We start from the raw sequence: 27,500 nt of genomic DNA on the forward strand, positions 1-27,500 counted from the left end.
TGTCTCAGTGTCCCAGCACCCAGCTGTCTCAGTGTCCCAGCACCCAGCTGTCTCAGTGTCCCAGCACCCAGCTGTCTCAGTGTCCCAGCACCCAGCTGTCTCAGTGTCCCCGGCACCCAGCTGTCTCAGTGTCCCAGCACCCAGCTGTCTCAGTGCTCCCAGCACCCAGCTGTCTCAGTGTCCCGGCACCCAGCTGTCTCAGTGTCCCAGCACCCAGCTGTCTCAGTGTCTCAGTGTCCCAGCACCCAGCTGTCCTCAGTGTCCCAGCACCCAGCTGTCTCAGTGTCCCAGCACCCAGCTGTCTCAGTGTCCCGGCACCCAGCTGTCTCAGTGTCCCAGCACCCAGCTGTCTCAGTGTCCCGGCACCCAGCTGTCTCAGTGTCCCAGCACCCAGCTGTCTCAGTGTCCCAGCACCCAGCTGTCTCAGTGTCCCGGCACCCAGCTGTCTCAGTGTCCCAGCACCCAGCTGTCTCAGTGTCCCAGCACCCAGCTGTCTCAGTGTCCCAGCACCCAGCTGTCTCAGTGTCCCAGCACCCAGCTGTCTCAGTGTCCCGGCACCCAGCTGTCTCAGTGTCCCAGCACCCAGCTGTCTCAGTGTCCCAGCACCCAGCTGTCTCAGTGTCCCAGCACCCAGCTGTCTCAGTGTCCCAGCACCCAGCTGTCTCAGTGTCCCGGCACCCAGCTGTCTCAGTGTCCCAGCACCCAGCTGTCTCAGTGTCCCAGCACCCAGCTGTCTCAGTGTCCCAGCACCCAGCTGTCTCAGTGTCCCGGCACCCAGCTGTCTCAGTGTCCCAGCACCCAGCTGTCTCAGTGTCCCAGCACCCAGCTGTCTCAGTGTCCCAGCACCCAGCTGTCTCAGTGTCCCGGCACCCAGCTGTCTCAGTGTCCCAGCACCCAGCTGTCTCAGTGTCCCAGCACCCAGCTGTCTCAGTGTCCCAGCACCCAGCTGTCTCAGTGTCCCGGCACCCAGCTGTCTCAGTGTCCCAGCACCCAGCTGTCTCAGTGTCCCAGCACCCAGCTGTCTCAGTGTCCCAGCACCCAGCTGTCTCAGTGTCCCAGCACCCAGCTGTCTCAGTGTCCCGGCACCCAGCTGTCTCAGTGTCCCAGCACCCAGCTGTCTCAGTGTCCCAGCACCCAGCTGTCTCAGTGTCCCAGCACCCAGCTGTCTCAGTGTCCCGGCACCCAGCTGTCTCAGTGTCCCAGCACCCAGCTGTCTCAGTGTCCCAGCACCCAGCTGTCTCAGTGTCCCAGCACCCAGCTGTCTCAGTGTCCCAGCACCCAGCTGTCTCAGTGTCCCAGCACCCAGCTGTCTCAGTGTCCCAGCACCCAGCTGTCTCAGTGTCCCAGCACCCAGCTGTCTCAGTGTCCCAGCACCCAGCTGTCTCAGTGTCCCAGCACCCAGCTGTCTCAGTGTCCCAGCACCCAGCTGTCTCAGTGTCCCAGCACCCAGCTGTCTCAGTGTCCCAGCACCCAGCTGTCTCAGTGTCCCAGCACCCGACACCCCCGTCCTCCTAGGGTAGGGGGAGGGGGGGAGGGAGGGCTGGCCCAGGAGCTAGGGTAAAGAAAGTTAACTTTCCATCACCTGTGGGGCTCTCTCTCTCTCTCTCCCTCTCAGGCCAGACGCCCCCTCCCTTCTAGGGGAAGATGCTCCCTCTCCCCAACGTTACCTTAGAGTGAGGGAGCAAAGATATTCCTTAACCTCTAAGGAGTTCCATGAACTAGTGAGCCAACCACTAACTATCAGACTACCACAACAAATCACCAGGGACTTGGAACAACATGTTTGGAGACCCGCTGGTTAAGAGATCACTCCATATGCAGGCGAGGAGTCACAATAACGTGGCTGATGTAGGTTGACCAGATTACACACTAGAAGGTGAAGGGACGACGACGTTTCGGTCCGTCCTGGACCATTCTCAATGACCACAATCGACTTGAGAATGGTCCAGGACGGACCGAAACGTCGTCGTCCCTTCACCTTCTAGTGTGTGGTCCTTCAGAATGGTCCAGGACGGACCGAAACGTCGTCGTCCCTTCACCTTCTAGTGTGTGGTCCTTCAGAATGGTCCAGGACGGACCATTCGATCCCAGGCGTCTGGGATCGAACCCGGGACCTCAGGATCACAAGTCCAGTGTGCTGTCCGCTCGGCCGACCGGCTCCCATAAAGGAATGGTGAGGAATGCAACAATCATTTCATTTCTCTATGGTGCAATATACTAACTTGAATTGGCAATAAACTACAGTGGAACTACGGGTTAGACATAGCAACAAGCAGAGGAAGACATCCGGTCCTCGACCAGGCCTCCTTTTTGTTACACACCTCCCAGGAAGCAGCCCGTGGCAGCTGTCTAACTCCCTGGTACCTATTTACTGCTTGGTGAACAGGGGGGCATCAGGGTGAAAGAAGCTCGGCTCATTTGTTTCCGCCTGCGCCGGGGGATCAAACTCGGAATCTCAGGACTACGAATCCCGAGCGCTGTCCACTCAGCCGTAGACACCCACATTTGTTGAAATAACTCAAACATCACAGTCAATTGGGGCACTCAACTACTGAAGGTGATTAAGGTTGCTCTAACAAGCTCAGGTTATAATTACATCCCATACATTACATAGTTGATACAAGTCTTAAGAAAAATGTATTAAGAACTTAATAAAATGTTTTAGAATTTTTTTTAGACAAAAAGTTACAAGTAGCACGGTCTATGGTGAGCCCGTATTGGATTTACCCCGCAGTACATGCACCTGGCTCCAGTGCTGCAACATTTAGATAATTACAAAGTTCAGCAGGCATTAGATATGTAAAGAGAGAGAGAGAGAGAGAGAGAGAGAGAGAGAGAGAGAGAGAGAGAGAGAGAGAGAGAGAGAGAGAGAGAGAGAGAGAGAGAGAGAGAGAGACAGAGAGAGAGAGAGAGAGAGAGAGAGAGAGAGAGAGAGAGAGAGAGAGAGAGAGAGAGAGAGAGAGAGAGACAGAGAGAAAGATAGAGGTAAAGCTGAACTATGTCAACACAGTAGTAGATGTAGGGTAAGTGGAGACATTCCTGAGAGGGAGGGAGGGCTTGACACCATTGTCAGCCGTCAATTGGCGCGAACGAGAAGCCGCCTTTGATGAGCTCTTCACCACTTCCCTTCCTCCTCCCCCTATTGTGTCTTGTGGGGGTGTTGAGAGAGAGAGAGAGAGAGAGAGAGAGAGAGAGAGAGAGAGAGAGAGAGAGAGAGCGAGCGAGCGCGAGAGATTCCGTCAAGGGACATTAAGAAAGCAACAGATATAATGATCGTCCTGTAAATCAGGACATTCCACAAGGAGTTGCATGACTGTAAGAGGAACAATGCAGTTTAGTCAATAACGAGCAGGGCGGCATTTCATCAAATGTCCACCAGTTATAAGTATGCATGGCCAATATGTAACCTAGCCAGAGCCATTTCCCATCGTCTACTATGGTGATAGGAGGACCAAGGGGATATGTTACCTTTGAGAGTGCGCAGTTAGCTGTATCCTCAGACTTCGCGGATTGAGGAATGAATGACTAGGTAGAACTGTTCGGGGGGGAACCTGTCCTTATTTTTGCCCTCTTCGGGAAACAGGACAAGTGCGGACGGCTTGGTCAGCGGCAGCGTCCGCAGGTTCATTGAAGACTACACCAATATGGCTGACAACCCAGCACAACCCCGGTCTTAAATCTGCTGGAGATAAGAAACTGCCAATGTTGAATCTCTACCACTCTCGACCACCACCGGATGAATAGGCCTGAGGGCACGGCGGGAGTCGACCACAATGAGATAGGAATATTGACGTCGGGAAAGCAGTTGACGAAGAGCACACAAGGTTGCCTAAAACTCAGCGGGGAAGATCAGGAGGCAGGCGGCTCATGTTTGGTCAAGAAATACAACAGAGTAACCTACATCGCCGGCAGACTTAGACCCCGTCAGTGAGTAGTGCAGTGGAACGTGAGGGATGAAGAAAAGTGTGCATGGAAAAGGTGTTTCATAACCGTAGGAGGGTTAGAAGCCTTTACCAAGTGGGTCAAGGTCTTGCAAAACTCTGCAACCGGAGCCTCCATGCGGTGCAAGGGAGGAACGACACGAGGAGAGGTATTGCAAACATGAAGTGAGAAGAAATCTTGCAAGTAAGACTTCCGTACAGAATAAGGAAAGTGGTGAAATTCCGAAAAGGTCCACATGAAGATTTGTTGATGACTACATCGCTGGTGATGGTCTAGTTGTGTGGAGAAATTATAGGGTTCTCTGGTAGAGCATTGTCAGGCTCCTTGAAAAAGAGAAGTTGTCTTGCCTATATATTGACATCATAGGGGCTGACAGTCCCCGAGTGAGCATATAACGGCATAGATAATTGTCTATTTTGCAGGCGATGAGTCACAATAACGTGGCTAAAGTACGTTGACCAGACCACACACTAGAAGGAGAAGGGACTACGACATTTCGGTCCGTCCTGGACCATTCTCAAGTCGATTGATTGATTGATCGAAACGTTGTCTGTTTTGTTTTTTAGGACCTCAGTTTGGAGTCGAGAGAGTTCTTCATAACCTCCAGAGATGTGACCACAGGAATGTGACGCCAGAGTTGTGACGGTGTGAGTGCGAGAAGACGTGATATAACCGCCATAAGAGCTGACCCCAGAGGCCCCAAGAGTCACCACAAAACGCCTCCCAACTCTCTCTTTGCTCACTCTTATTGTTACCAAACACCAACAGTTTGAGCAAGACGCTCCAGGCTCCGTCTTGCTACAGACGCTCAAAAAAAAAAACGATAATGTTGTCGTGTTTAACAAAAAGTGACGCAAAAGTTGACGTAGCAAGAGTGGATGGGGTGACGACGACGCAGGGAAAGAGGCGCTGCGTCAGGGCAGACGTAGCGCGTCTGAAGTGACGGCGCAGTTGCCGGGTTAAGAGCTTTCAAAACCTCCTTCAACGCGGCGCCTCGCGTGTCTCTCAACGTAAAAGAAAAGGAAAGTGTTTAACGTTACCCTTGTAATACTTTGTTGCTCACAGAGCGTGTGTGACTGTGGTGTTACAGCGGTGTTGGCTGGTGTTACAGCGGTGTTGGCTGGTGTTACAGCGGTGTTGGCTGGTGTTACAGCGGTGTTGGCTGGTGTTACAGCAGTGTTGGCTGGTGTTACAGCGGTGTTGGCTGGTGTTACAGCGGTGTTGGCTGGTGTTACAGCGGTGTTGGCTGGTGTTACAGCGGTGTTGGCTGGTGTTACAGCGGTGTTGGCTGGTGTTACAGCGGTGTTGGCTGGTGTTACAGCGGTGTTGGCTGGTGTTACAGCGGTGTTGGCTGGTGTTACAGCGGTGTTGGCTGGTGTTACAGCGGTGTTGGCTGGTGTTACAGCGGTGTTGGCTGGTGTTACAGCGGTGTTGGCTGGTGTTACAGCGGTGTTGGCTGGTGTTACAGCGGTGTTGGCTGGTGTTACAGCGGTGTTGGCTGGTGTTACAGCGGTGTTGGCTGGTGTTACAGCGGTGTTGGCTGGTGTTACAGCAGTGTTGGCTGGTGTTACAGCGGTGTTGGCTGGTGTTACAGCGGTGTTGGCTGGTGTTACAGCGGTGTTGGCTGGTGTTACAGCGGTGTTGGCTGGTGTTACAGCGGTGTTGGCTGGTGTTACAGCGGTGTTGGCTGTTGTTACAGCGGTGTTGGCTGGTGTTACAGCGGTGTTGGCTGTTGTTACAGCAGTGTTGGCTGGTGTTACAGCGGTGTTGGCTGGTGTTACAGCGGTGTTGGCTGGTGTTACAGCGGTGTTGGCTGGTGTTACAGCGGTGTTGGCTGGTGTTACAGCGGTGTTGGCTGGTGTTACAGCGGTGTTGGCTGGTGTTACAGCGGTGTTGGCTGGTGTTACACCAGTGTTGGCTGGTGTTACATCAGTGTTGGCTGGTGTTACAGCAGTGTTGGCTGGTGTTACAGCGGTGTTGACTGGTGTTACAGCGGTGTTGACTGGTGTTACAGCGGTGTTGGCTGGTGTTACATCAGTGTTGGCTGGTGTTACAGCGGTGTTGGCTGGTGTTACAGCGGTGTTGGCTGGTGTTACACCAGTGTTGGCTGGTGTTACACCAGTGTTGGCTGGTGTTACACCAGTGTTGGCTGGTGTTACACCAGTGTTGGCTGGTGTTACACCAGTTTTGGCTGGTGTTACACCAGTGTTGGCTGGTGTTACAGCGGTGTTGGCTGGTGTTACACCAGTGTTGGCTGGTGTTACAGCGGTGTTGGCTGGTGTTACACCAGTGTTGGCTGGTGTTACACCAGTGTTGGCTGGTGTTACACCAGTGTTGGCTGGTGTTACAGCAGTGTTGGCTGGTGTTACAGCGGTGTTGGCTGGTGTTACAGCAGTGTTGGCTGGTGTTACACCAGTGTTGGCTGGTGTTACACCAGTGTTGGCTGGTGTTACAGCGGTGTTGGCTGGTGTTACAGCAGTGTTGGCTGGTGTTACAGCAGTGTTGGCTGGTGTTACAGCAGTGTTGGCTGGTGTTACAGCGGTGTTGGCTGGTGTTACAGCGGTGTTGGCTGGTGTTACACCAGTGTTGGCTGGTGTTACACCAGTGTTGGCTGGTGTTACACCAGTGTTGGCTGGTGTTACACCAGTGTTGGCTGGTGTTACACCAGTGTTGGCTGGTGTTACACCAGTGTTGGCTGGTGTTACACCGGTGTTGGCTGGTGTTACAGCGGTGTTGGCTGGTGTTACAGCGGTGTTGGCTGGTGTTACAGCAATGTTGGCTGGTGTTACAGCAGTGTTGGCTGGTGTTACACCAGTGTTGGCTGGTGTTACAGCGGTGTTGGCTGGTGTTACAGCAGTGTTGGCTGGTGTTACAGCAGTGTTGGCTGGTGTTACACCGGTGTTGGCTGGTGTTACAGCGGTGTTGGCTGGTGTTACACCAGTGTTGGCTGGTGTTACACCAGTGTTGGCTGGTGTTACAGCGGTGTTGGCTGGTGTTACAGCAATGTTGGCTGGTGTTACAGCAGTGTTGGCTGGTGTTACACCAGTGTTGGCTGGTGTTACAGCGGTGTTGGCTGGTGTTACAGCAGTGTTGGCTGGTGTTACACCGGTGTTGGCTGGTGTTACAGCGGTGTTGGCTGGTGTTACACCAGTGTTGGCTGGTGTTACACCAGTGTTGGCTGGTGTTACAGCGGTGTTGGCTGGTGTTACCGCGGTGTTGGCTGGTGTTACAGCGGTGTTGGCTGGTGTTACAGCAGTGTTGGCTGGTGTTACAGCAGTGTTGGCTGGTGTTACAGCAGTGTTGGCTGGTGTTACAGAGGTGTTGGCTGGTGTTACAGCAGTGTTGGCTGGTGTTACAGCGGTGTTGGCTGGTGTTACAGCGGTGTTGGCTGGTGTTACACCAGTGTTGGCTGGTGTTACACCAGTGTTGGCTGGTGTTACAGCGGTGTTGGCTGGTGTTACACGAGTGTTGGCTGGTGTTACAGCGGTGTTGGCTGGTGTTACAGCGGTGTTGGCTGGTGTTACACCAGTGTTGGCTGGTGTTACAGCGGTGTTGGCTGGTGTTACAGCAGTGTTGGCTGGTGTTACAGCAGTGTTGGCTGGTGTTACAGCGGTGTTGGCTGGTGTTACAGCGGTGTTGGCTGGTGTTACACCACTGTACCCTAGTGTTACACCACCACTTACACTGGTATCACCCAAACCACAACACCAACACCTAGGGTTCGATACCTAGCAGCTGAGTGGTCTGACGTACGTTAAACACGTCTCAATTAATACTTTCTCCTAGAGTACTGGTCATGCCTGGCCCGAGGGGGCTCGATCCTGGGTCAGCTCAGGTCTGAGTCGATCATATGACTTTCACTCCACTCAGGGGTACAACCCGACCTCATAGAAGGACGTATTTTGACGTATAGGCTTATCTAAGGCTGAAAATTGTCGTGTTAGAAAATGGTAGAGGGTTGGGGATTGTGTCGAACTGGCCCGTTTTCTGTTTTGGGTTCTCTGGTTGGTTAGGATAAGGGCATTTGTGCGCTATTATACTGTTAGTGTATTGTTATTGGGTATACTACTGGTCAGTGTAGCAGGGTATACTGCTGGTCAGTGTAGCAGGGTATACTGCTGGTTAGTGTAGTGTAGCAGGTGACACAGGTGTAGTGACACAGTATACCTTGCTAAACCCAAGACAGTATACTGTGTCAGTATACAGTATACTGAGTCTCCCTGGGGTGTAGGAGAGAGCTCTGAGGTAACCTTGAGAAGTGTAAATCAGTGGTTTTTTCAGTGTTGTCACCCTTATGGCGCCCAAACAGTCACCATTACCTAAGCGTGACAGGAGGGTGACGCCTGGCGCTCCTGTCACGCAATCCTCCAAGTTCCAGCGCTGCTCCTGTGCCAGTCCGCTACGGGTTCGCCATAGACCGTGCTGCTTGGAAGTTTTGAGTGTGTCGGGTGACACACACACTCCCCGAAGCACTCAACTATCCCTGACACACACTCAACCATCCATGAGTGTGTTGTGTTGAAATTGATAGATAAAAATATAGTGTCAGAAGGTGTGCATTTATGATTTGTGCAATGCTACTCCTGCGTCACATGGTGGGGGGGGGGGGGGGGGGGGTGGGCTAGCAGCCCATGGTGGGTGTGGGTGGGGGGGCTAGCAGCCCATGGTGGGTGTGGGGTGTGGGCTAGCAGCCCATGGTGGGTGTGGGGTGTGGTCTAGCAGCCCATGGTGGGTGTGGGGTGTGGTCTAGCAGCCCATGGTGGGTGTGGGGTGTGGTCTAGCAGCCCATGGTGGGTGTGGGGTGTGGGCTAGCAGCCCATGGTGGGTGTGGGGTGTGGTCTAGCAGCCCATGGTGGGTGTGGGTGGGGGGGCTAGCAGCCCATGGTGGGTGTGGGGTGTGGTCTAGCAGCCCATGGTGGGTTTGGGGTGTGGGCTAGCAGCCCATGGTGGGTGTGGGTGGGGGGGCTAGCAGCCCATGGTGGGTGTGGGGTGTGGGCTAGCAGCCCATGGTGGGTGTGGGGTGTGGTCTAGCAGCCCATGGTGGGTGTGGGGTGTGGTCTAGCAGCCCATGGTGGGTGTGGGGTGTGGTCTAGCAGCCCATGGTGGGTGTGGGGTGTGGGCTAGCAGCCCATGGTGGGTGTGGGGGGAGGTCTACCAGCCCATGGTGGGTGTGGGGTGTGGTCTAGCAGCCCATGGTGGGGGGGGGTGTGGGCTAGCAGCCCATGGTGGGTGTGGGGTGTGGTCTAGCAGCCCATGGTGGGTGTGGGGTGTGGTCTAGCAGCCCATGGTGGGTGTGGGGTGTGGTCTAGCAGCCCATGGTGAGTGTGGGGTGTGGTCTAGCAGCCCATGGTGGGTGTGGGGTGTGGTCTAGCAGCCCATGGTGAGTGTGGGGTGTGGGCTAGCAGCCCATGGTGGGTGTGGGGTGTGGGCTAGCAGCCCATGGTGGGTGTGGGGTGTGGTCTAGCAGCCCATGGTGGGTGTGGGTGGGGGGGCTAGCAGCCCATGGTGGGTGTGGGGTGTGGGCTAGCAGCCCATGGTGGGTGTGGGGTGTGGTCTAGCAGCCCATGGTGGGTGTGGGGGGAGGTCTACCAGCCCATGGTGGGTGTGGGGTGTGGGCTAGCAGCCCATGGTGGGTGTGGGGTGTGGTCTAGCAGCCCATGGTGGGTGTGGGGTGTGGGCCACCAGCCCATGGTGGGTGTGGGGTGTGGTCTAGCAGCCCATGGTGGGTGTGGGGTGTGGGCTAGCAGCCCATGGTGGGTGTGGGGTGTGGGCTAGCAGCCCATGGTGGGTGTGGGGGGAGGTCTACCACCGTTTGTTGCCCAGGAAGATGTAAAACACCCTTGTTGCTCCTGCTGATGCTCAGGAACACTTTGCTACTTGGCCTACTGCACCACACAAGTCCCACTGACGCTCCGGAAATCCATACACATATATCCTGCTAGCACTCGGGAACGTCACACATCTCCCGCTGTTGCTCGTACACACCACACACCTCCCGCTGGTGCTCGTACACACCACACACCTCCCGCTGTTGCTCGTACACACCACACACCTCCTGCTGGTGCTCGTACACACCACACACCTCCCACTGGTGCTCGTACACACCACACACCTCCCGCTGGTGCTCGTACACACCACACACCTCCCGCTGGTGCTCGTACACACCACACACCTCCCGCTGGTGCTCGTACACACCACACATCTCCCGCTGTTGCTCGTACACACCAGACACCTCCCGCTGGTGCTCGTACACACCACACACCTCCCGCTGGTGCTCGTACACACCACACACCTCCTGCTGGTGCTCGTACACACCACACACCTCCCGCTGGTGCTCGTACACACCACACACCTCCCGCTGTTGCTCGTACACACCACACATCTCCCGCTGTTGCTCGTACACACCACACACCTCCCGCTGGTGCTCGTACACACCACACATCTCCCGCTGTTGCTCGTACACACCACACACCTCCCGCTGGTGCTCGTACACACCCGACACCTCCCGCTGGTGCTCGTACACACCACACACCTCCTGCTGGTGCTCGTACACACCACACACCTCCCGCTGGTGCTCGTACACACCACACACCTCCCACTGGTGCTCGTACACACCACACACCTCCCGCTGGTGCTCGTACACACCACACACCTCCCGCTGGTGCTCGTACACACCACACACCTCCCGCTGTTGCTCGTACACACCCGACACCTCCCGCTGGTGCTCGTACACACCACACACCTCCTGCTGGTGCTCGTACACACCACACACCTCCCGCTGTTGCTCGTACACACCACACACCCCCCGCTGGTGCTCGTACACACCACACACCTCCTGCTGGTGCTCGTACACACCACACACCTCCCGCTGGTGCTCGTACACACCACACACCTCCCGCTGTTGCTCGTACACACCACACATCTCCCGCTGTTGCTCGTACACACCACACACCTCCCGCTGGTGCTCGTACACACCACACATCTCCCGCTGTTGCTCGTACACACCACACACCTCCCGCTGGTGCTCGTACACACCCGACACCTCCCGCTGGTGCTCGTACACACCACACACCTCCTGCTGGTGCTCGTACACACCACACACCTCCCGCTGGTGCTCGTACACACCACACACCTCCCGCTGTTGCTCGTACACACCACACACCCCCCGCTGGTGCTCGTACACACCACACACCTCCTGCTGGTGCTCGTACACACCACACACCTCCCGCTGGTGCTCGTACACACCACACACCTCCCGCTGTTGCTCGTACACACTACACACCCCCCGCTGGTGCTCGTACACACCACACACCTCCTGCTGGTGCACGTACACACCACACACCTCCCGCTGGTGCTCGTACACACCACACACCTCCTGCTGGTGCTCGTACACACCACACACCTCCTGCTGGTGCTCGGGAAACCCCGTCATCACCGTATTGGTGGACTCCTGAACTTGTCGTTCAAGATCTGTGTCACATATGAAAAAAATAAATACATTGTCAGACATTGGAAAGGTAAAATGGAGTTACAGTTTGAGATAAAAGGTCAGGTTAGGCGCCAGTGGTGTGTGACGGTATGTTGGGACCTCCAGCCCTCTCTCATGCGGGCCACATCATGCTGGCTACCTCATGTTCGCCACCACATGCTGGCCACCTCATACTCGCCACCACATGCTCGCCACCTCATGCTGGCCGCTATCCTGGTGGATAGCGCGCAGGATTCGTAATTCTGTGGCGCGGGTTCGATTCCCCGCACGAGGCAGAAACAAATGGGCAAAGTTTCTTTCACCCTGAATGCCCCTGTTACCTAGCAGTAAATAGGTACCTGGGAGTTAGTCAGCTGTCACAGGCTGCTTCCTGGGGGTTGAGGCCTGGTCGAGGACCGGGCCGCGGGGACACTAAAGCCCCGAAATCATCTCAAGATAACCTCAAGATAACCACATGCTGGCCAGTTGTCCACAGACTGCTGGTCAAGATGGAGACCCAGGCTGGGGTAACTGGGGATTTAATACACTGAACTGGGGTAAGGGAGTATCTACAGGACGGAAAACAAAGAGCCACAGTGGTGAGAGAGGAGGTTTGGTGCCTGAGGAGTGGAACAAGTGGGTGGGTCCCACAAGGCTCTGTCTTGGGACCTCTGATGTTATTAGTTTTTGGGAACGACCTGTTTGGGGGAGTGAGGTCGAGGGTTAGCTATCTTGTGTAGCTTCCGGGGGTCAACGGCCTTGCGGCCCGGTCCTCGATCAGGTCATCTGGACTGGTCTACCAGGCTGTTGGACGCGGTTGCTCGCAGCCTGACGTATGAGTTCTCTCTTGAACACTGTGAGGGGTCGGCCAGTTATGTCCCTTATGTGTAGTGGAAGCGTGTTGAACAGTCTCGGGCCTCTGATGTTGATAGTTCTCTCTTGAACACTGTGAGGGGTCGGCCAGTTATGTCCCTTATGTGTAGTGGAAGCGTGTTGAACAGTCTCGGGCCTCTGATGTTGATAGTTCTCTCTTGAACACTGTGAGGGGTCGGCCAGTTATGTCCCTTATGTGTAGTGGAAGCGTGTTGAACAGTCTCGGGCCTCTGATGTTGATAGTTCTCTCTTGAACACTGTGAGGGGTCGGCCAGTTATGTCCCTTATGTGTAGTGGAAGCGTGTTGAACAGTCTCGGGCCTCTGATGTTGATAGTTCTCTCTTGAACACTGTGAGGGGTCGGCCAGTTATGTCCCTTATGTGTAGTGGAAGCGTGTTGAACAGTCTCGGGCCTCTGATGTTGATAGTTCTCTCTTGAACACTGTGAGGGGTCGGCCAGTTATGTCCCTTATGTGTAGTGGAAGCGTGTTGAACAGTCTCGGGCCTCTGATGTTGATAGTTCTCTCTTGAACACTGTGAGGGGTCGGCCAGTTATGTCCCTTATGTGTAGTGGAAGCGTGTTGAACAGTCTCGGGCCTCTGATGTTGATAGTTCTCTCTTGAACACTGTGAGGGGTCGGCCAGTTATGTCCCTTATGTGTAGTGGAAGCGTGTTGAACAGTCTCGGGCCTCTGATGTTGATAGTTCTCTCTTGAACACTGTGAGGGGTCGGCCAGTTATGTCCCTTATGTGTAGTGGAAGCGTGTTGAACAGTCTCGGGCCTCTGATGTTGATAGTTCTCTCTTGAACACTGTGAGGGGTCGGCCAGTTATGTCCCTTATGTGTAGTGGAAGCGTGTTGAACAGTCTCGGGCCTCTGATGTTGATAGTTCTCTCTTGAACACTGTGAGGGTTCGGCCAGTTATGTCCCTTATGTGTAGTGGAAGCGTGTTGAACAGTCTCGGGCCTCTGATGTTGATAGTTCTCTCTTGAACACTGTGAGGGGTCGGCCAGTTATGTCCCTTATGTGTAGTGGAAGCGTGTTGAACAGTCTCGGGCCTCTGATGTTGATAGTTCTCTCTTGAACACTGTGAGGGGTCGGCCAGTTATGTCCCTTATGTGTAGTGGAAGCGTGTTGAACAGTCTCGGGCCTCTGATGTTGATAGTTCTCTCTTGAACACTGTGAGGGGTCGGCCAGTTATGTCCCTTATGTGTAGTGGAAGCGTGTTGAACAGTCTCGGGCCTCTGATGTTGATAGTTCTCTCTTGAACACTGTGAGGGGTCGGCCAGTTATGTCCCTTATGTGTAGTGGAAGCGTGTTGAACAGTCTCGGGCCTCTGATGTTGATAGTTCTCTCTTGAACACTGTGAGGGGTCGGCCAGTTATGTCCCTTATGTGTAGTGGAAGCGTGTTGAACAGTCTCGGGCCTCTGATGTTGATAGTTCTCTCTTGAACACTGTGAGGGGTCGGCCAGTTATGTCCCTTATGTGTAGTGGAAGCGTGTTGAACAGTCTCGGGCCTCTGATGTTGATAGTTCTCTCTTGAACACTGTGAGGGGTCGGCCAGTTATGTCCCTTATGTGTAGTGGAAGCGTGTTGAACAGTCTCGGGCCTCTGATGTTGATAGTTCTCTCTTGAACACTGTGAGGGGTCGGCCAGTATGTCCCTTATGTGTAGTGGAAGCGTGTTGAACAGTCTCGGGCCTCTGATGTTGATAGTTCTCTCTTGAACACTGTGAGGGGTCGGCCAGTTATGTCCCTTATGTGTAGTGGAAGCGTGTTGAACAGTCTCGGGCCTCTGATGTTGATAGTTCTCTCTTGAACACTGTGAGGGGTCGGCCAGTTATGTCCCTTATGTGTAGTGGAAGCGTGTTGAACAGTCTCGGGCCTCTGATGTTGATAGTTCTCTCTTGAACACTGTGAGGGGTCGGCCAGTTATGTCCCTTATGTGTAGTGGAAGCGTGTTGAACAGTCTCGGGCCTCTGATGTTGATAGTTCTCTCTCAGAGTACCTGTTGCACCTCTGCTCTTCAACGGGGGTATCCTGCACATCCTGCCATGCCTCCTGGTCTCATGTGATGTTATTTCTGTGTGCAGGTTTGGGACCAGCCCCTCTAATATCTTCCACGTGTAAATTATTATGTATCTCTCCCGCCTGCGCTCAAGAGAATACAGATTTAGACATTTTAATCGGTACTTAAAATGATTGTATATGACTCTCTCAGCTTGAGCTCGATCATGTATACTTCCTCAACTTAGCCTTCCTCGGGACAGATTCACGAAAGCACTTACGCAAGCACTTACGAACCAGGGGCCAGATTCACGAAGCAGTTACGCAAGCACTTACGAACGTGTACATCTTTCCTCAATCTTTGACGGCTTTGGTTACATTTATTAAACAGTTTACAAGCATGAAAACTTGCCAATCAACTGTTGTTATTGTTATAAACAGCCTCCTGGTGCTTCGGAGCTCATTAACTGTTTAATAATTGTAAACAAAGCCGCCAAAGACTGAGAAAAGATGGACAGGTTCGTAAGTGCTTGCGTAACTGCTTCATGAATCTGGCCCCTGGTTCGTAAGTGCTTGCCTAACTCCTTTCGTGAATCTGGCCCCAGGTTCGTAAGTGCTTGCATAACTGCTTTCGTGAATCTGGCCCCAGGTTCGTAAGTACTTGCGTAACTCCTTTCGTAAATCTGTCCCCAGGTTCGTAAGTGCTTGCCTAACTGCTTTCGTGAATCAGGCCCCAGGTTCGTAAGTGCTTGCCTAACTCCTTTCGTGAATCTGGCCCCAGGTGACGCAATAGAAAACGAGGGGTTACCTTGAGATGCTTCCGGGGCTTAGCGTCCCCGCGGCCCGGTCGTCGACCAGGGTCGAGTGATGCAAATCTGTAAAACATTCACCATGTTCCAGTTACCTTGAGGTGCTTCCGGGGCTTAGCGTCCCCGCGGCCCGGTCGTCAACCAGGCCTCCTGTTCCAGTAGTTGAGAAAGTGGAGGTGACGAGCAGTGGGCCGAGGGCGGGCCCTCAGCGACAGAGATTGATAAGACTTCACCAAAATAAGGCTGGAGAGAGAAGGCTGAGTGGGCTACACTGGCTGCTGCAACTCGCGTTCGTCTGGGGTTGCTGGATGTTCAATCTCAATTGGGTGAAGGAGTACCTGGTAGATTGGAAACAAAGTGTCATAGTGAGATTTTGTTCCGTCCTGGTGTGGGTATGGTGTCCCTTGTGGTGTGGGTATGGTGCCCCTTGTGGTGTGGATATGGTGGCCCTTGTGGTGTGGGTATGGTGCCCTCCTGGTGTGGGTATGGTGTCCCTTGTGGTGTGGGTATGGTGCTCCTTCTGGTGTGGGTATGGGGCGCCTTGTGGTGTGGGTATGGTGGCCCTTGTGGTGTGGGTATGGTGCCCCTTGTGGTGTGGATATGGTGGCCCTTGTGGTGTGGGTATGGTGCCCTCCTGGTGTGGGTATGGTGTCCCTTGTGGTGTGGGTATGGTGCTCCTTCTGGTGTGGGTATGGGGCGTCTTGTGGTGTTTGTATGGTGACCCTTCTGGTGTAGGTATAGTGCCCCTCCTGGTGTGGGTATAGTGCCCCTCCTGGTGTGGGTATAGTGCCCCTCCTGGTGTGGGTATAGTGCCCCTCCTGGTGTGGGTATAATGCCCTCCTGGTGTGTGGGTATGGTGCCCTCCTGGTGTGGGTATAGTGCCCTCCTGGTGTGGGTATAGTGCCCTCCTGGTGTGGGTATAGTGCCCTCCTGGTGTGGGTATAGTGCCCTCCTGGTGTGGGTATAGTGCCCTCCTGGTGTGGATATAGTGCCCTCCTGGTGTGGGTATAGTGCCCTCCTGGTGTGGGTATAGTGCCCTCCTGGTGTGGGTATAGTGCCCTCCTGGTGTAGGTATAGTGCCCCTCCTGGTGTGGGTATGGTACCCCTCCTGGTGTGGGTATAGTGCCCCTCCTGGTGTGGGTATAGTGCCCCTCCTGGTGTGGGTATAGTGCCCCTCCTGGTGTGGGTATAATGCCCTCCTGGTGTGTGGGTATGGTGCCCTCCTGGTGTGGGTATAGTGCCCTCCTGGTGTGGGTATAGTGCCCTCCTGGTGTGGGTATAGTGCCCTCCTGGTGTAGGTATAGTGCCCCTCCTGGTGTGGGTATGGTACCCCTCCTGGTGTGGGTATAGTGCCCCTCCTGGTGTGGGTATAGTGCCCCTCCTGGTGTGGGTATAGTGCCCCTCCTGGTGTGGGTATAATGCCCTCCTGGTGTGTGGGTATGGTGCCCTCCTGGTGTGGGTATAGTGCCCTCCTGGTGTGGGTATAGTGCCCTCCTGGTGTGGGTATAGTGCCCTCCTGGTGTGGTTATAGTGCCCCTCCTGGTGTGGGTATAGTGACCCTCCTGGTGTGGGTATAGTGCCCCTCCTGGTGTGTGGGTATGGTGCCCCTCCTGGTGTGGGTATAGTGCCCCTCCTGGTGTGGGTATAGTGCCCCTCCTGGTGTGGGTATAGTGCCCTCCTGGTGTGGGTATAGTGCCCCTCCTGGTGTGTGGGTATAGTGCCCCTCCTGGTGTGGGTATAGTGCCCCTCCTGGTGTGGGTATAGTGCCCCTCCTGGTGTGGGTATAGTGACCCTCCTGGTGTGGGTATAGTGCCCTCCTGGTGTGGGTATTGTGCCCTCCTGGTGTGGGTATAGTGCCCTCCTGGTGTGGGTATAGTGCCCCTCCTGGTGTGGGTATAGTGCCCTCCTGGTGTGGGTATAGTGCCCCTCCTGGTGTGGGTATAGTGACCCTCCTGGTGTGGGTATAGTACCCTCCTGGTGTGGGTATAGTGCCCTCCTGGTGTGGGTATAGTGCCCCTCCTGGTGTGGGTATAGTGACCCTCCTGGTGTGGGTATAGTGCCCTCCTGGTGTGGGTATAGTGACCCTCCTGGTGTGGGTATAGTTCCCTCCTGGTGTGGGTATAGTGCCCTCCTGGTGTGGGTATAGTGCCCCTCCTGGTGTGGGTATAGTGCCCCTCCTGGTGTGGGTATAGTGCCCTCGTTTTGTGGGTATAGTGCCATCCTGGTGTGGGTATAGTGCCCCTCCTGGTGTGGGTATAGTGCCCCTCCTGGTGTGGGTATAGTGCCCTCCTGGTGTGGGTATAGTGCCCTCCTGGTGTGGGTATAGTGCCCTCCTGGTGTGGGTATAGTGCCCCTCCTGGTGTGGGTATAGTGCCCCTCCTGGTGTGGGTATAGTGCCCTCGTTTTGTGGGTATAGTGCCCTCCTGGTGTGGGTATAGTGACCCTCCTGGTGTGGGTATAGTGCCCTCCTGGTGTGGGTATAGTGACCCTCCTGGTGTGGGTATAGTTCCCTCCTGGTGTGGGTATAGTGCCCTCCTGGTGTGGGTATAGTGCCCCTCCTGGTGTGGGTATAGTGCCCCTCCTGGTGTGGGTATAGTGCCCTCGTTTTGTGGGTATAGTGCCCTCCTGGTGTGGGTATAGTGCCCCTCCTGGTGTGGGTATAGTGCCCCTCCTGGTGTGGGTATAGTGCCCTCGTTTTGTGGGTATAGTGCCCTCCTGGTGTGGGTATAGTGCCCTCCTGGTGTGGGTATAGTGACACTGTAACAAATAAAAACTATATTAACATTTACATTACTTAACAAATTATTAATTAATAATTTTATTTCATTTCAGGTAAAAACGGCATAGGTGATCCTGAGGTATAGTGAGTATACTGCCAGTATAGTGAGTATACTGCCAGTATAGTGAGTATACTGCCAGTATAGTGAGTATACTGCCAGTATAGTGAGTATACTGCCAGTATAGTGAGTATACTGCCAGTATAGTGAGTATACTGCCAGTATAGTGAGTAATCCTTCACCATACACTGGGACTAATCATTCATCATACACTGGAACTAACCCTACACCATACACTGGGACTAATCCTTCACCATACACTGGAACTAATCCTTCACCATACACTGGAACTAATCCTACACCATACACTGGGACTAATCCTTCACCATACACTGGGACTAATCCTACACCATACACTGGGACTAATCCCTCACTATACACTCTAGAACTAATCCTTCACCATACACTGGGACTAATCCTTCACTATACACTGGGACTAATCCTACACCATACACTGGGACTAATCCCTCACTATACACTCTAGAACTAATCCTTCACCATACACTGGAACTAATCCTTTACCATACACTGGGACTAATCCTACACCATACACTGGGACTAATCCCTCACTATACACTGGGACTAATCCTTCACCATACACTGGAACTAATCCTTCACTATACACTGGAACTAATCCTACACCATACACTGGGACTAATCCTTCACCATACACTGGAACTAATCCTTTACCATACACTGGGACTAATCCTTCACTATACACTGGAACTAATCCTACACCATACACTGGAACTAATCCTTCACCATACACTGGGACTAATCCTTCACCATACACTGGAACTAATCCTTTACCATACACTGGGACTAATCCTTCACCATACACTGGAACTAATCCTACACCATACACTGGGACTAATCCTACACCATACACTGGAACTAATCCTTCACCATACACTGGAACTAATCCTACACCATACACTGGGACTAATCCCTCACTATACACTGGAACTAATCCTACACCATACACTGGGACTAATCCCTCACTATACACTGGAACTAATCCTTCACCATACACTGGAACTAATCCTTCACCATACACTGGAACTAATCCTTCACCATACACTGGGACTAATCCTTCACCATACACTGGGACTAATCCTTCACCATACACTGGGACTAATCCTACACCATACACTGGGACTAATCCTTCACCATACACTGGGACTAATCCTTCACCATACACTGGGACTAATCCTACACCATACACTGGGACTAATCCTACACCATACACTGGAACTAATCCTTTACCATACACTGGGACTAATCCTTCACCATACACTGGAACTAATCCTACACCATACACTGGGACTAATCCTACACCATACACTGGAACTAATCCTTCACCATACACTGGAACTAATCCTACACCATACACTGGGACTAATCCCTCACTATACACTGGAACTAATCCTACACCATACACTGGGACTAATCCCTCACTATACACTGGAACTAATCCTTCACCATACACTGGAACTAATCCTTCACCATACACTGGAACTAATCCTTCACCATACACTGGGACTAATCCTTCACCATACACTGGGACTAATCCTTCACCATACACTGGGACTAATCCTTCACCATACACTGGGACTAATCCTTCACCATACACTGGGACTAATCTTTTACCATACACTGGGACTAATCCTTCACCATACACTGGGACTAATCCTTCACCATACACTGGGACTAATCCTTCACCATACACTGGGACTAATCCTTCACCATACACTGGGACTAATCCTTCACCATACACTGGGACTAATCCTACACCATACACTGGGACTAATCCTACACCATACACTGGGACTAATCCTACACCATACACTCTCCAAGACAAAGGTCCCAGACTGACCCATACGAAGGGCTCCCAGCCTCCCTACCCACGCTGGAACAGGTTTCCAGAACGTTCGAAAAAAAGGTAATCACTCCACGTAGGAGAGAGGCGGACAACTAAGGGAAGTTCCATTCATTCCTCTCAAGACTGTCACTTGTTTAAACGAACTAAGGGGTTCGGTTCCCATTACGTGCCTCTGTAACCCTTACCACAGGGAGCCGGTCGGCCGAGCGGACAGCACGCTGGACTTGTGATCCTGGGTTCGATCCCAGACGCCGGCGAGAAACAATGGGCAGAGTTTATTTCACCCTATGCCCCTGTTACCTAGCAGTAAAATGGGTACCTGGGTGTTAGTCAGCTGTCACGGGCTGCTTCCTGGGGGTGGAGGCCTGGTCGAGGACCGGGCCGCGGGGACACTAAAAAGCCCCGAAATCATCTCAAGATAACCTCAAGGAGATAACCATCGCCCACGGGATGGGGTGCATAATAAAAAATCATCCCTATCTCAGGACCGGGAATCATTAATGGGGAACTTTGTACTTAACTAATTAGAGGTTCCACTAGATTCCTCTATAGGTTGGTACCATGTTTTTATTTATTGGAGTGGAATGCTCAACTCGGTTGCACATTCTCTCAGCACCCAGGGGGAAACTCCAACAGGTCTAACTGCGTTATTTCGTCCTTGAGGTTATCTTGAGATGATTTCGGGCTTTTAGTGTCCCCGCCGCCCGGTCCTCGACCAGGCCTCCACCCCCAGGAAGCAGCCCGTGACAGCTGACTAACACCCAGGTACCTATTTTACTGCTAGGTAACAGGGGCATAGGGTGAAAGAAAATCTGCCCGTTGTTTCTCGCCGGCGCCTGGGATCGAACCCAGGACCACAGGATCACAAGTCCAGCGTGCTGTCCGCTCGGCCGACCGGCTCCCTCCCCTGGTTCCCTCGGTTACTTGAGTAACTGTTCCACTTGGGTTTGAGATGCCTCTGTGTATTCTAGGGCGTGTTCTGGGATTGGTGTTTGCTCCGGCTCTCTGAAATACTCATTTTGCACAGACGCACTTTGGAACTACTTATTTAGCACTTCACACATTTCTATTTCATTCTCAGTAGTCGTGTTCCCCCGTTCTCAATCTATGGGTTTTAGCCTCTGTACTCAGCTTGCTTTTAATGGTTTTAATGAAAAGGTTTGAGTCTATTTTACATTTGTTCTACCTTTCTCAAAGTTCATTTCTGGCTCTTTCTTCACTATTGTGTAATTGTTTCTTGTTTGTAATCAACAAACAGTTGATTACAAACAGTTAGGCCTCTGTTAGGTGTGTAAAGGGAGACTGTCAGGGCAAAGCGCCAAGCCATCACGACTATATAGCACTGGGAAGGGGTCAGGATAAGGCTTGGGGATGGGACGGGGGGAAAGGAATGGTGCCCAACCACTTGTGGACGGTCTCGGGGGGATTGAACGCCGACCTGCATGAGGCGAGACCGTCGCTCTACCATCAAGTCCAAGTGCGTGCGTGCGTGCGAGCGTGAATAAGCAAGAGCGCGTCACTATACACCATCACAATAGCTGTGACGAGAGAGACCGGAGGCGGGTATTAGGGCAGACTGAACTATTCCGTCACGTCGGGGAGTCGACGTCGAGAGCATGACTCTTTGTCCTCATACGGCGGTCGGTGACTGCCGTGGCCTCGCCTGCCCCGTGCCCCCCACCCCTCCCACACCTGCCCCGTGCCCCCCACACCCTCCCCCATGCCCCCCTCACCCTCCCCACATGCCCCATGCCCCCCACGAACCCCTCCCTCGCCTGCCCCAGGCCCTCCACGACCCTCCCTCCCTCCTACGCCCAGGTCTGCATTACATACCTTCTTCTCACTTCTCCCGGACGCGCCGTCACGGACATGCCAAGGACACGCCGTCACGGACATACCAAGGACACCGTCACGGACATGCCCAGGACACGCCGTCACGGACATGCCAAGGACACACCTTCACGGACATACCAAGGACACACCGTCACGGATATACCAAGGACACCGTCACGGACATACCAAGGACACGCCGTCACGGACATACCAAGGACACCGTCACGGACATGCCAAGGACACGCCGTCACGGACATACCAAGGACACCGTCACGGACATGCCAAGGACACGCCGTCACGGACATGCCAAGGACACGCCGTCACGGACATGCCAAGGACACACCGTCACGGATATACCAAGGACACCGTCACGGACATGCCCAGGACACCGTCACGGACATGCCCAGGACACGCCGTCACGGACATGCCAAGGACACGCCGTCACGGACATACCAAGGACACCGTCACGGACATACCAAGGACACCGTCACGGACATGCCAAGGACACGCCGTCACGGACATGCCCAGGACACCGTCACGGACATGTCCAGGACACGCCGTCACGGACATGCCAAGGACACGCCGTCACGGACATACCAAGGCCACCGTCACGGACATACCAAGGACACCGTCACGGACATGCCAAGGACACGCCGTCACGGACATGCCCAGGACACGCCGTCACGGACATGCCCAGGACACGCCGTCACGGACATACCAAGGACACACCGGTACGGACATGCCCAGGACACGCCGTCACGGACATACCAAGAACACACAGTCAAGGACATACCGTCACGGACATACCAAGGACACACAGTCACGGACATGCCAAGGACACCGTCACGGACATACCAACACCACGCCGTCACGGACATACCAAGAACACACAGTCACGGACATACCAAGGACACACCGTCACGGACATACCAAGGACACACAGTCACGGACATACCAAGGACACACCGTCACGGACATACCAAGGACACACAGTCACGGACATACCAAGGACACACCGTCACGGACATGCCAAGGACACACCGTCACGGACATGCCAAGGACACCGTCACGGACATACCAAGGACACACAGTCACGGACATACCAAGGACACACCGTCACGGACATACCAAGGACACCGTCACGGACATACCAAGGACACGCAGTCACGGACATGCCAAGGACACACCGTCACGGACATGCCAAGGACACCGTCACGGACATACCAAGGACACACAGTCACGGACATACCAAGGACACCGTCACGGACATGCCAAGGACACCGTCACGGACATACCAAGGACACACACCGTCACGGACATACCAAGGACACCGTCACGGACATACTAAGGACACCGTCACGGACATGCCAAGGACACACCGTCACGGACATACCAAGGACACCGTCATGGACATACCAAGGACACACACAGTCACGGACATGCCAAGGACACACACCGTCACGGACATACCAAGGACACCGTCACGGACATACCAAGGACACCGTCACGGACATACCAAGGACACCGTCACGGACATACCAAGGACACCGTCACGGACATACCAAGGACACACACGATATGAACAACTAAGTGAGAGAGAGAGAGAGAGAGAGAGAGAGAGAGAGAGAGAGAGAGAGAGAGAGAGAGAGAGAGAGAGAGAGAGAGAGAGAGAGAGACAGACAGACAGAGAGACAGAGAGACAGAGAGAGAGAGAGAGACAGAGAGAGAGAGAGAGAGAGAGAGAGAGAGAGAGAGAGAGAGAGAGAGAGAGAGAGAGAGAGAGAGAGAGAGAGAGAGAGAGACAGACAGACAGACAGACAGACAGACAGACAGACAGAGAGACAGAGAGAGAGAGAGAGAGAGACAGAGAGACAGAGACAGAAAGAGAGAGACAGAGACAGAGAGACAGAGACAGAAAGAGAGAGACAGAGACAGAGAGAGAGAGACAGAGACAGAAAGAGAGAGAGAGACAGAAAGAGAGACAGAGACAGAAAGAGAGAGAGAGACAGAGAGAGAGACAGAGACAGAGAGAAAGCCAAGGACACCATAGAAACCAACAAACCAATGCAAACAGTTTGCCTGTAGATGTAAACAAACTCTCCCCCTCCCCCCTCCCCATGGGTACACAAAGCCCTCGTGGGCCCGAGCAAACACCTTCAGCACCTCCCTTAGGGGGGAGCTGCCTGACAGCCAGAGAAGAGCTGATATCTGAGGGGCTAAGAGACACTAAACTTCATATATACCCATTACCACACCTGCAGAAGGACCCCAGGACTGCTCCTGGAGGTGGACCCCAGGCAGACTGACCCCAGCACCGCATCTGGACCCCAGGAGAGAGGCAGGTGAAGCAGGACGCTTCAAAGAAAGCCCAATCGCTCTGACAACACCAGGATAGGAGAGGGGGGGGGAGAAGGGATGGGGGTGTATGAGTATCTCCCCCCCTGATAACTAATACCAACCTCTATCATCAATATCTATCCTTACACACCCCTAAAAGGTAGATACGAACCCGAGTTCAATTCCACAGTCACCCCCCAGCAATACAAGCCCCAGAATCATGCCCCTGTGAGAGGAGAGTCATTATACAGGATGTTACAATGACAAGACTAATTATGCTGATGTTTAATAAGTAGTGGCAAGTAGTTGGTGATAATGACTCATTAACGTAATGATGATTGCTGTAGCCGGTCGGCCGAGCGGACAGCACGCTGGGCTTGTGATCCTGTGGTCCGGGGTTCGATCCCAGGCGCCGGTCAGAAACAATGGGCAGAGTTTCTTTCACCCTATGCCCCCTGTTACCTAGCAGTAAAATAGGTACCTGGGTGTTAGTCAGCTGTCACGGGCTGCTTCCTGGGGGTGGAGGCCTGGTCGAGGACCGGGCCGCGGGGACACTAAAGCCCCGAAATCATCTCAAGATAACCTCAAGATAACCCTAACTGGCAGTGGACTGAATTTCTAATAATTAAATCACAAAGAAACAATTACTTTCTCAGCTTCTTTGACCGGATGGAGGGGGGGGGGGAGGGAGGGTGGTACATCCAGCTTACTCTGGACTAAGACTCAGTGTTCCCTGTACAAAGCTTAAGTCACATTCAAGAATTCCTCAAGGAATTGCACAGACCATTAAGCTGTGTCCCTAAGTCCTCTGTCCACGCCCCTGGCAGTCCAAGAAGCCAATCACTAGGGGGCCCACTTCCCATTAGACCTAGACAAGGGGCATAGGCCTAGACAAGGGGCATAGGCCTAGACAAGGGGCATAGGCCTAGACAAGGGGCATAGGCCTAGACAAGGGGCATAGGCCTAGACAAGGGGCATTCCAGTTCCCAGGAATTGTGGGTGAGGGAGCTGAAGGTCTGCACCCTACCACGTGGTGCATGAATTTGTAAACAAACTGTTGTAAACACACTGGGAGAGGCCAGAGAGACCTGGAGGCTGAAGGCCATATCTGGCCTCCAGAGAGGTAGGAAGGAGGGGCTGGAGGTGGGAAGGAGGCGCTGGAAGCTAGAGATTGTTGCAAACTCCCTTGTCCAGGTTCTTTCTCGTCTTTCTCTAGGGCCTTAATGCCTCTTTCCTCACAGATCCAACCCCAAGTCAGGGTGAAGTTATCAAGGAGTATTAAACCACCGAAGTGGGGTTTAACAACATTAGGCAGTAGTATTAAACACCCTGTACTATTTTCCACGTGTAAATTATTATGTATCTCTCCCGCCTGCGCTCAAGAGAATACAGATTTAGGCTCTTTAGTCGGTCCCAATAGTTTAGATGTTTTACTGAGTGGATTCTAGCAGTAAAGGATCTCTGCACGCTCTCCAGGTCAGCAATTTCTCCAGCTTTGAAAGGGGCTGTCATTGTGCAGCAGTACTCCACTCTAGAGAGCACTAGCGTCTTGAAGAGTATCATCATCGGTATAGCATCTCTAGTGTGAAAAGTTCTTGTTATCCAACCTGTCATTTTTCTTGCAGTTGTGACAATTTTAGTATGTCAGGGATAACGCCAGTATCTAGGCTTTGTCTCCACAGAATGTGAAGGGCCTGCGATAGTGGCTTTTGTTATGTTTTTGCAATTGTTGATGAATATGGCAGCAGTCTCCGTGGTGTAGTGGTAAGACACTCGCCTGGCGTTCCGCGAGCGCTATGTCATGGGTTCGTATCCTGGCCGGGGAGGATTTACTGGGCGCAATTCCTTAACTGTAGCCTCTGTTTAACGCAACAGTAAAATGTGTACTTGGATGAAAAAACGATTCTTCGCGGCAGGGGATCGTATTCCAGGGACCATAGGATTAAGGACTTGCCCGAAACGCTACGCGTACTAGTGGCTCTACAAGAATGTAACAACTCTTGTATATATCTCAAAAAAAATGGAGTTCCAAGAATGAGGACCATGGGGTAGATTCACAAAGCAGTTACGCAAGCACTTACGAACCTGGGCCCCAGATTCACGAAGCAGTTAGGCAAGCACTTACGAACGTGTACATCTTTTCTCAATCTTTGACGGCTTTGGTTACATTTATTAAACAGTTTACAAGCGTGAAAACTTGCCAATCAACTGTTGTTATTGTTATAAACAGCCTCCTGGTGCTTCGGAGCTCATTAACTGTTTAATAATTGTAAACAAAGCCGCCAAAGATTGAGAAAAGATGGACAGGTTCGTAAGTGCTTGCGTAACTGCTTCGTGAATCTGGCCCGTGGTACGGGGGGCGTAGCCATACTGTCTAATGACTACTTCAAACACTAGGGAGGGGGGGAATAGGGTGAAATTTGATATATGGAAGGGGGGGCTGGAGAGATGGGTAGCTGGGGGATGTAGGGGGGTAGGGGTATTGGAGCAATGTTCCCCACATCTAAAATCCCCAGTCAAGGCCATGCCCCCTCTCCCCTCCCCCCTCTTCCACCGTGTGGAAGCTGAGTAGCCTTAATTACACGGTGTGGGGCCCCCGCTGTAGGGGTCGAGCAAAGCAGGTGGGTGCGCTGCATGTGGGGGGAAGCTGGTATGACGTACGTGGATAGGGGGTAGATATATTTCCTATATAGTTTACCATGCCAGGAAGCCCAACCAGGTATCCTTTCTCTCTGAAAATCACGTTCCAATGTGGGTTTACCTTCAGGAGAGGCTTTACCTCTACCTGATCTCAAGAGTTTGTCTGCAGTCTGCATCACCTGACCTGACGATACCTTGATCTGTTAGCTTGTAGTGGGCTGCATGCCGACGGGTTTGTTATGGATTGCAAGGTTTTCAACATGATGACCAGACCACACACTAGAAATTGAAGAGACGACGACGTTTCGGTCCGTCCTGGACCATTCTCAAGTCGATTGTTCTCAAGTCGATTTTCTGACCATTCTCAAGTCGATTGTTCTCAAGTCGATTTTCTGACCATTCTCAAGTTTTTGACCATTCTCAAGTCGATTTTCAACATGATTTTTACTAGACTTTGCAGTGCTGCTTTGGAATCAGTGCAGATCATTTGCACCGTTAGTGTTTCTTGCAAGGAATCTTAACAATGGCTTAGTGTTGCTTGTGTTGAAGAGGCAATTCTCAAAGGTAACCTCTCTACATGGGTCATCTTCACAGGGAGGAACCTCTCTACATGGGTCATCTTCACAGGGAGGTAACCTCTCTACATGGGTCATCTTCACAGGGAGGTAACCTCTCTACATGGGTCATCTTCACAGGGAGGTAACCTCTCTACATGGGTCATCTTCACAGGGAGGTAACCTCTCTACATGGGTCATCTTCACAGGGAGGTAACCTCTCTACATGGGTCATCTTCACAGGGAGGTAACCTCTCTACATGGGTCATCTTCACAGGGAGGTAACCTCTCTACATGGGTCATCTTCACAGGGAGGTAAC

At 53.1% G+C, this 27,500-nt stretch overlaps 3 protein-coding genes across 3 annotated transcripts in view; 2 read left to right on the forward strand and 1 right to left on the reverse strand.

Annotated features, from left to right (window-relative positions):
• LOC123772866 (protocadherin beta-7) overlaps positions 1–27,500 on the forward strand; it is a 189,547-nt gene that overhangs the window by 35,242 nt on the left and 126,805 nt on the right. The window lies entirely within an intron of this gene.
• On the reverse strand, positions 9,881–11,374 carry LOC138363960 (involucrin-like). Its single transcript, XM_069323414.1, has one exon. It carries the CDS (start codon positions 11,372–11,374, stop codon positions 9,881–9,883), a length of 1,494 nt encoding a protein of 497 aa, XP_069179515.1.
• LOC138363961 (protein PF3D7_1417600-like) overlaps positions 21,686–27,500 on the forward strand; it is a 13,731-nt gene continuing 7,916 nt past the window's right edge. Inside the window, exon 1 of the mRNA XM_069323415.1 lies at positions 21,686–22,380. Coding sequence (XP_069179516.1) covers positions 21,686–22,380 — 695 coding nt within the window. The remainder of the gene's footprint in view (positions 22,381–27,500) is intronic.

Source organism: Procambarus clarkii, chromosome 12 (genome assembly GCF_040958095.1).
Source record: "Procambarus clarkii isolate CNS0578487 chromosome 12, FALCON_Pclarkii_2.0, whole genome shotgun sequence".
NCBI classification, from domain to species: Eukaryota; Metazoa; Arthropoda; class Malacostraca; order Decapoda; family Cambaridae; genus Procambarus; species Procambarus clarkii.

Bases quoted from the DNA above. Each gene is read 5' to 3' on its own strand.
- LOC138363960 (XM_069323414.1), bottom strand. From the start codon at position 11,374: ATGACGGGGTTTCCCGAGCACCAGCAGGAGGTGTGTGGTGTGTACGAG.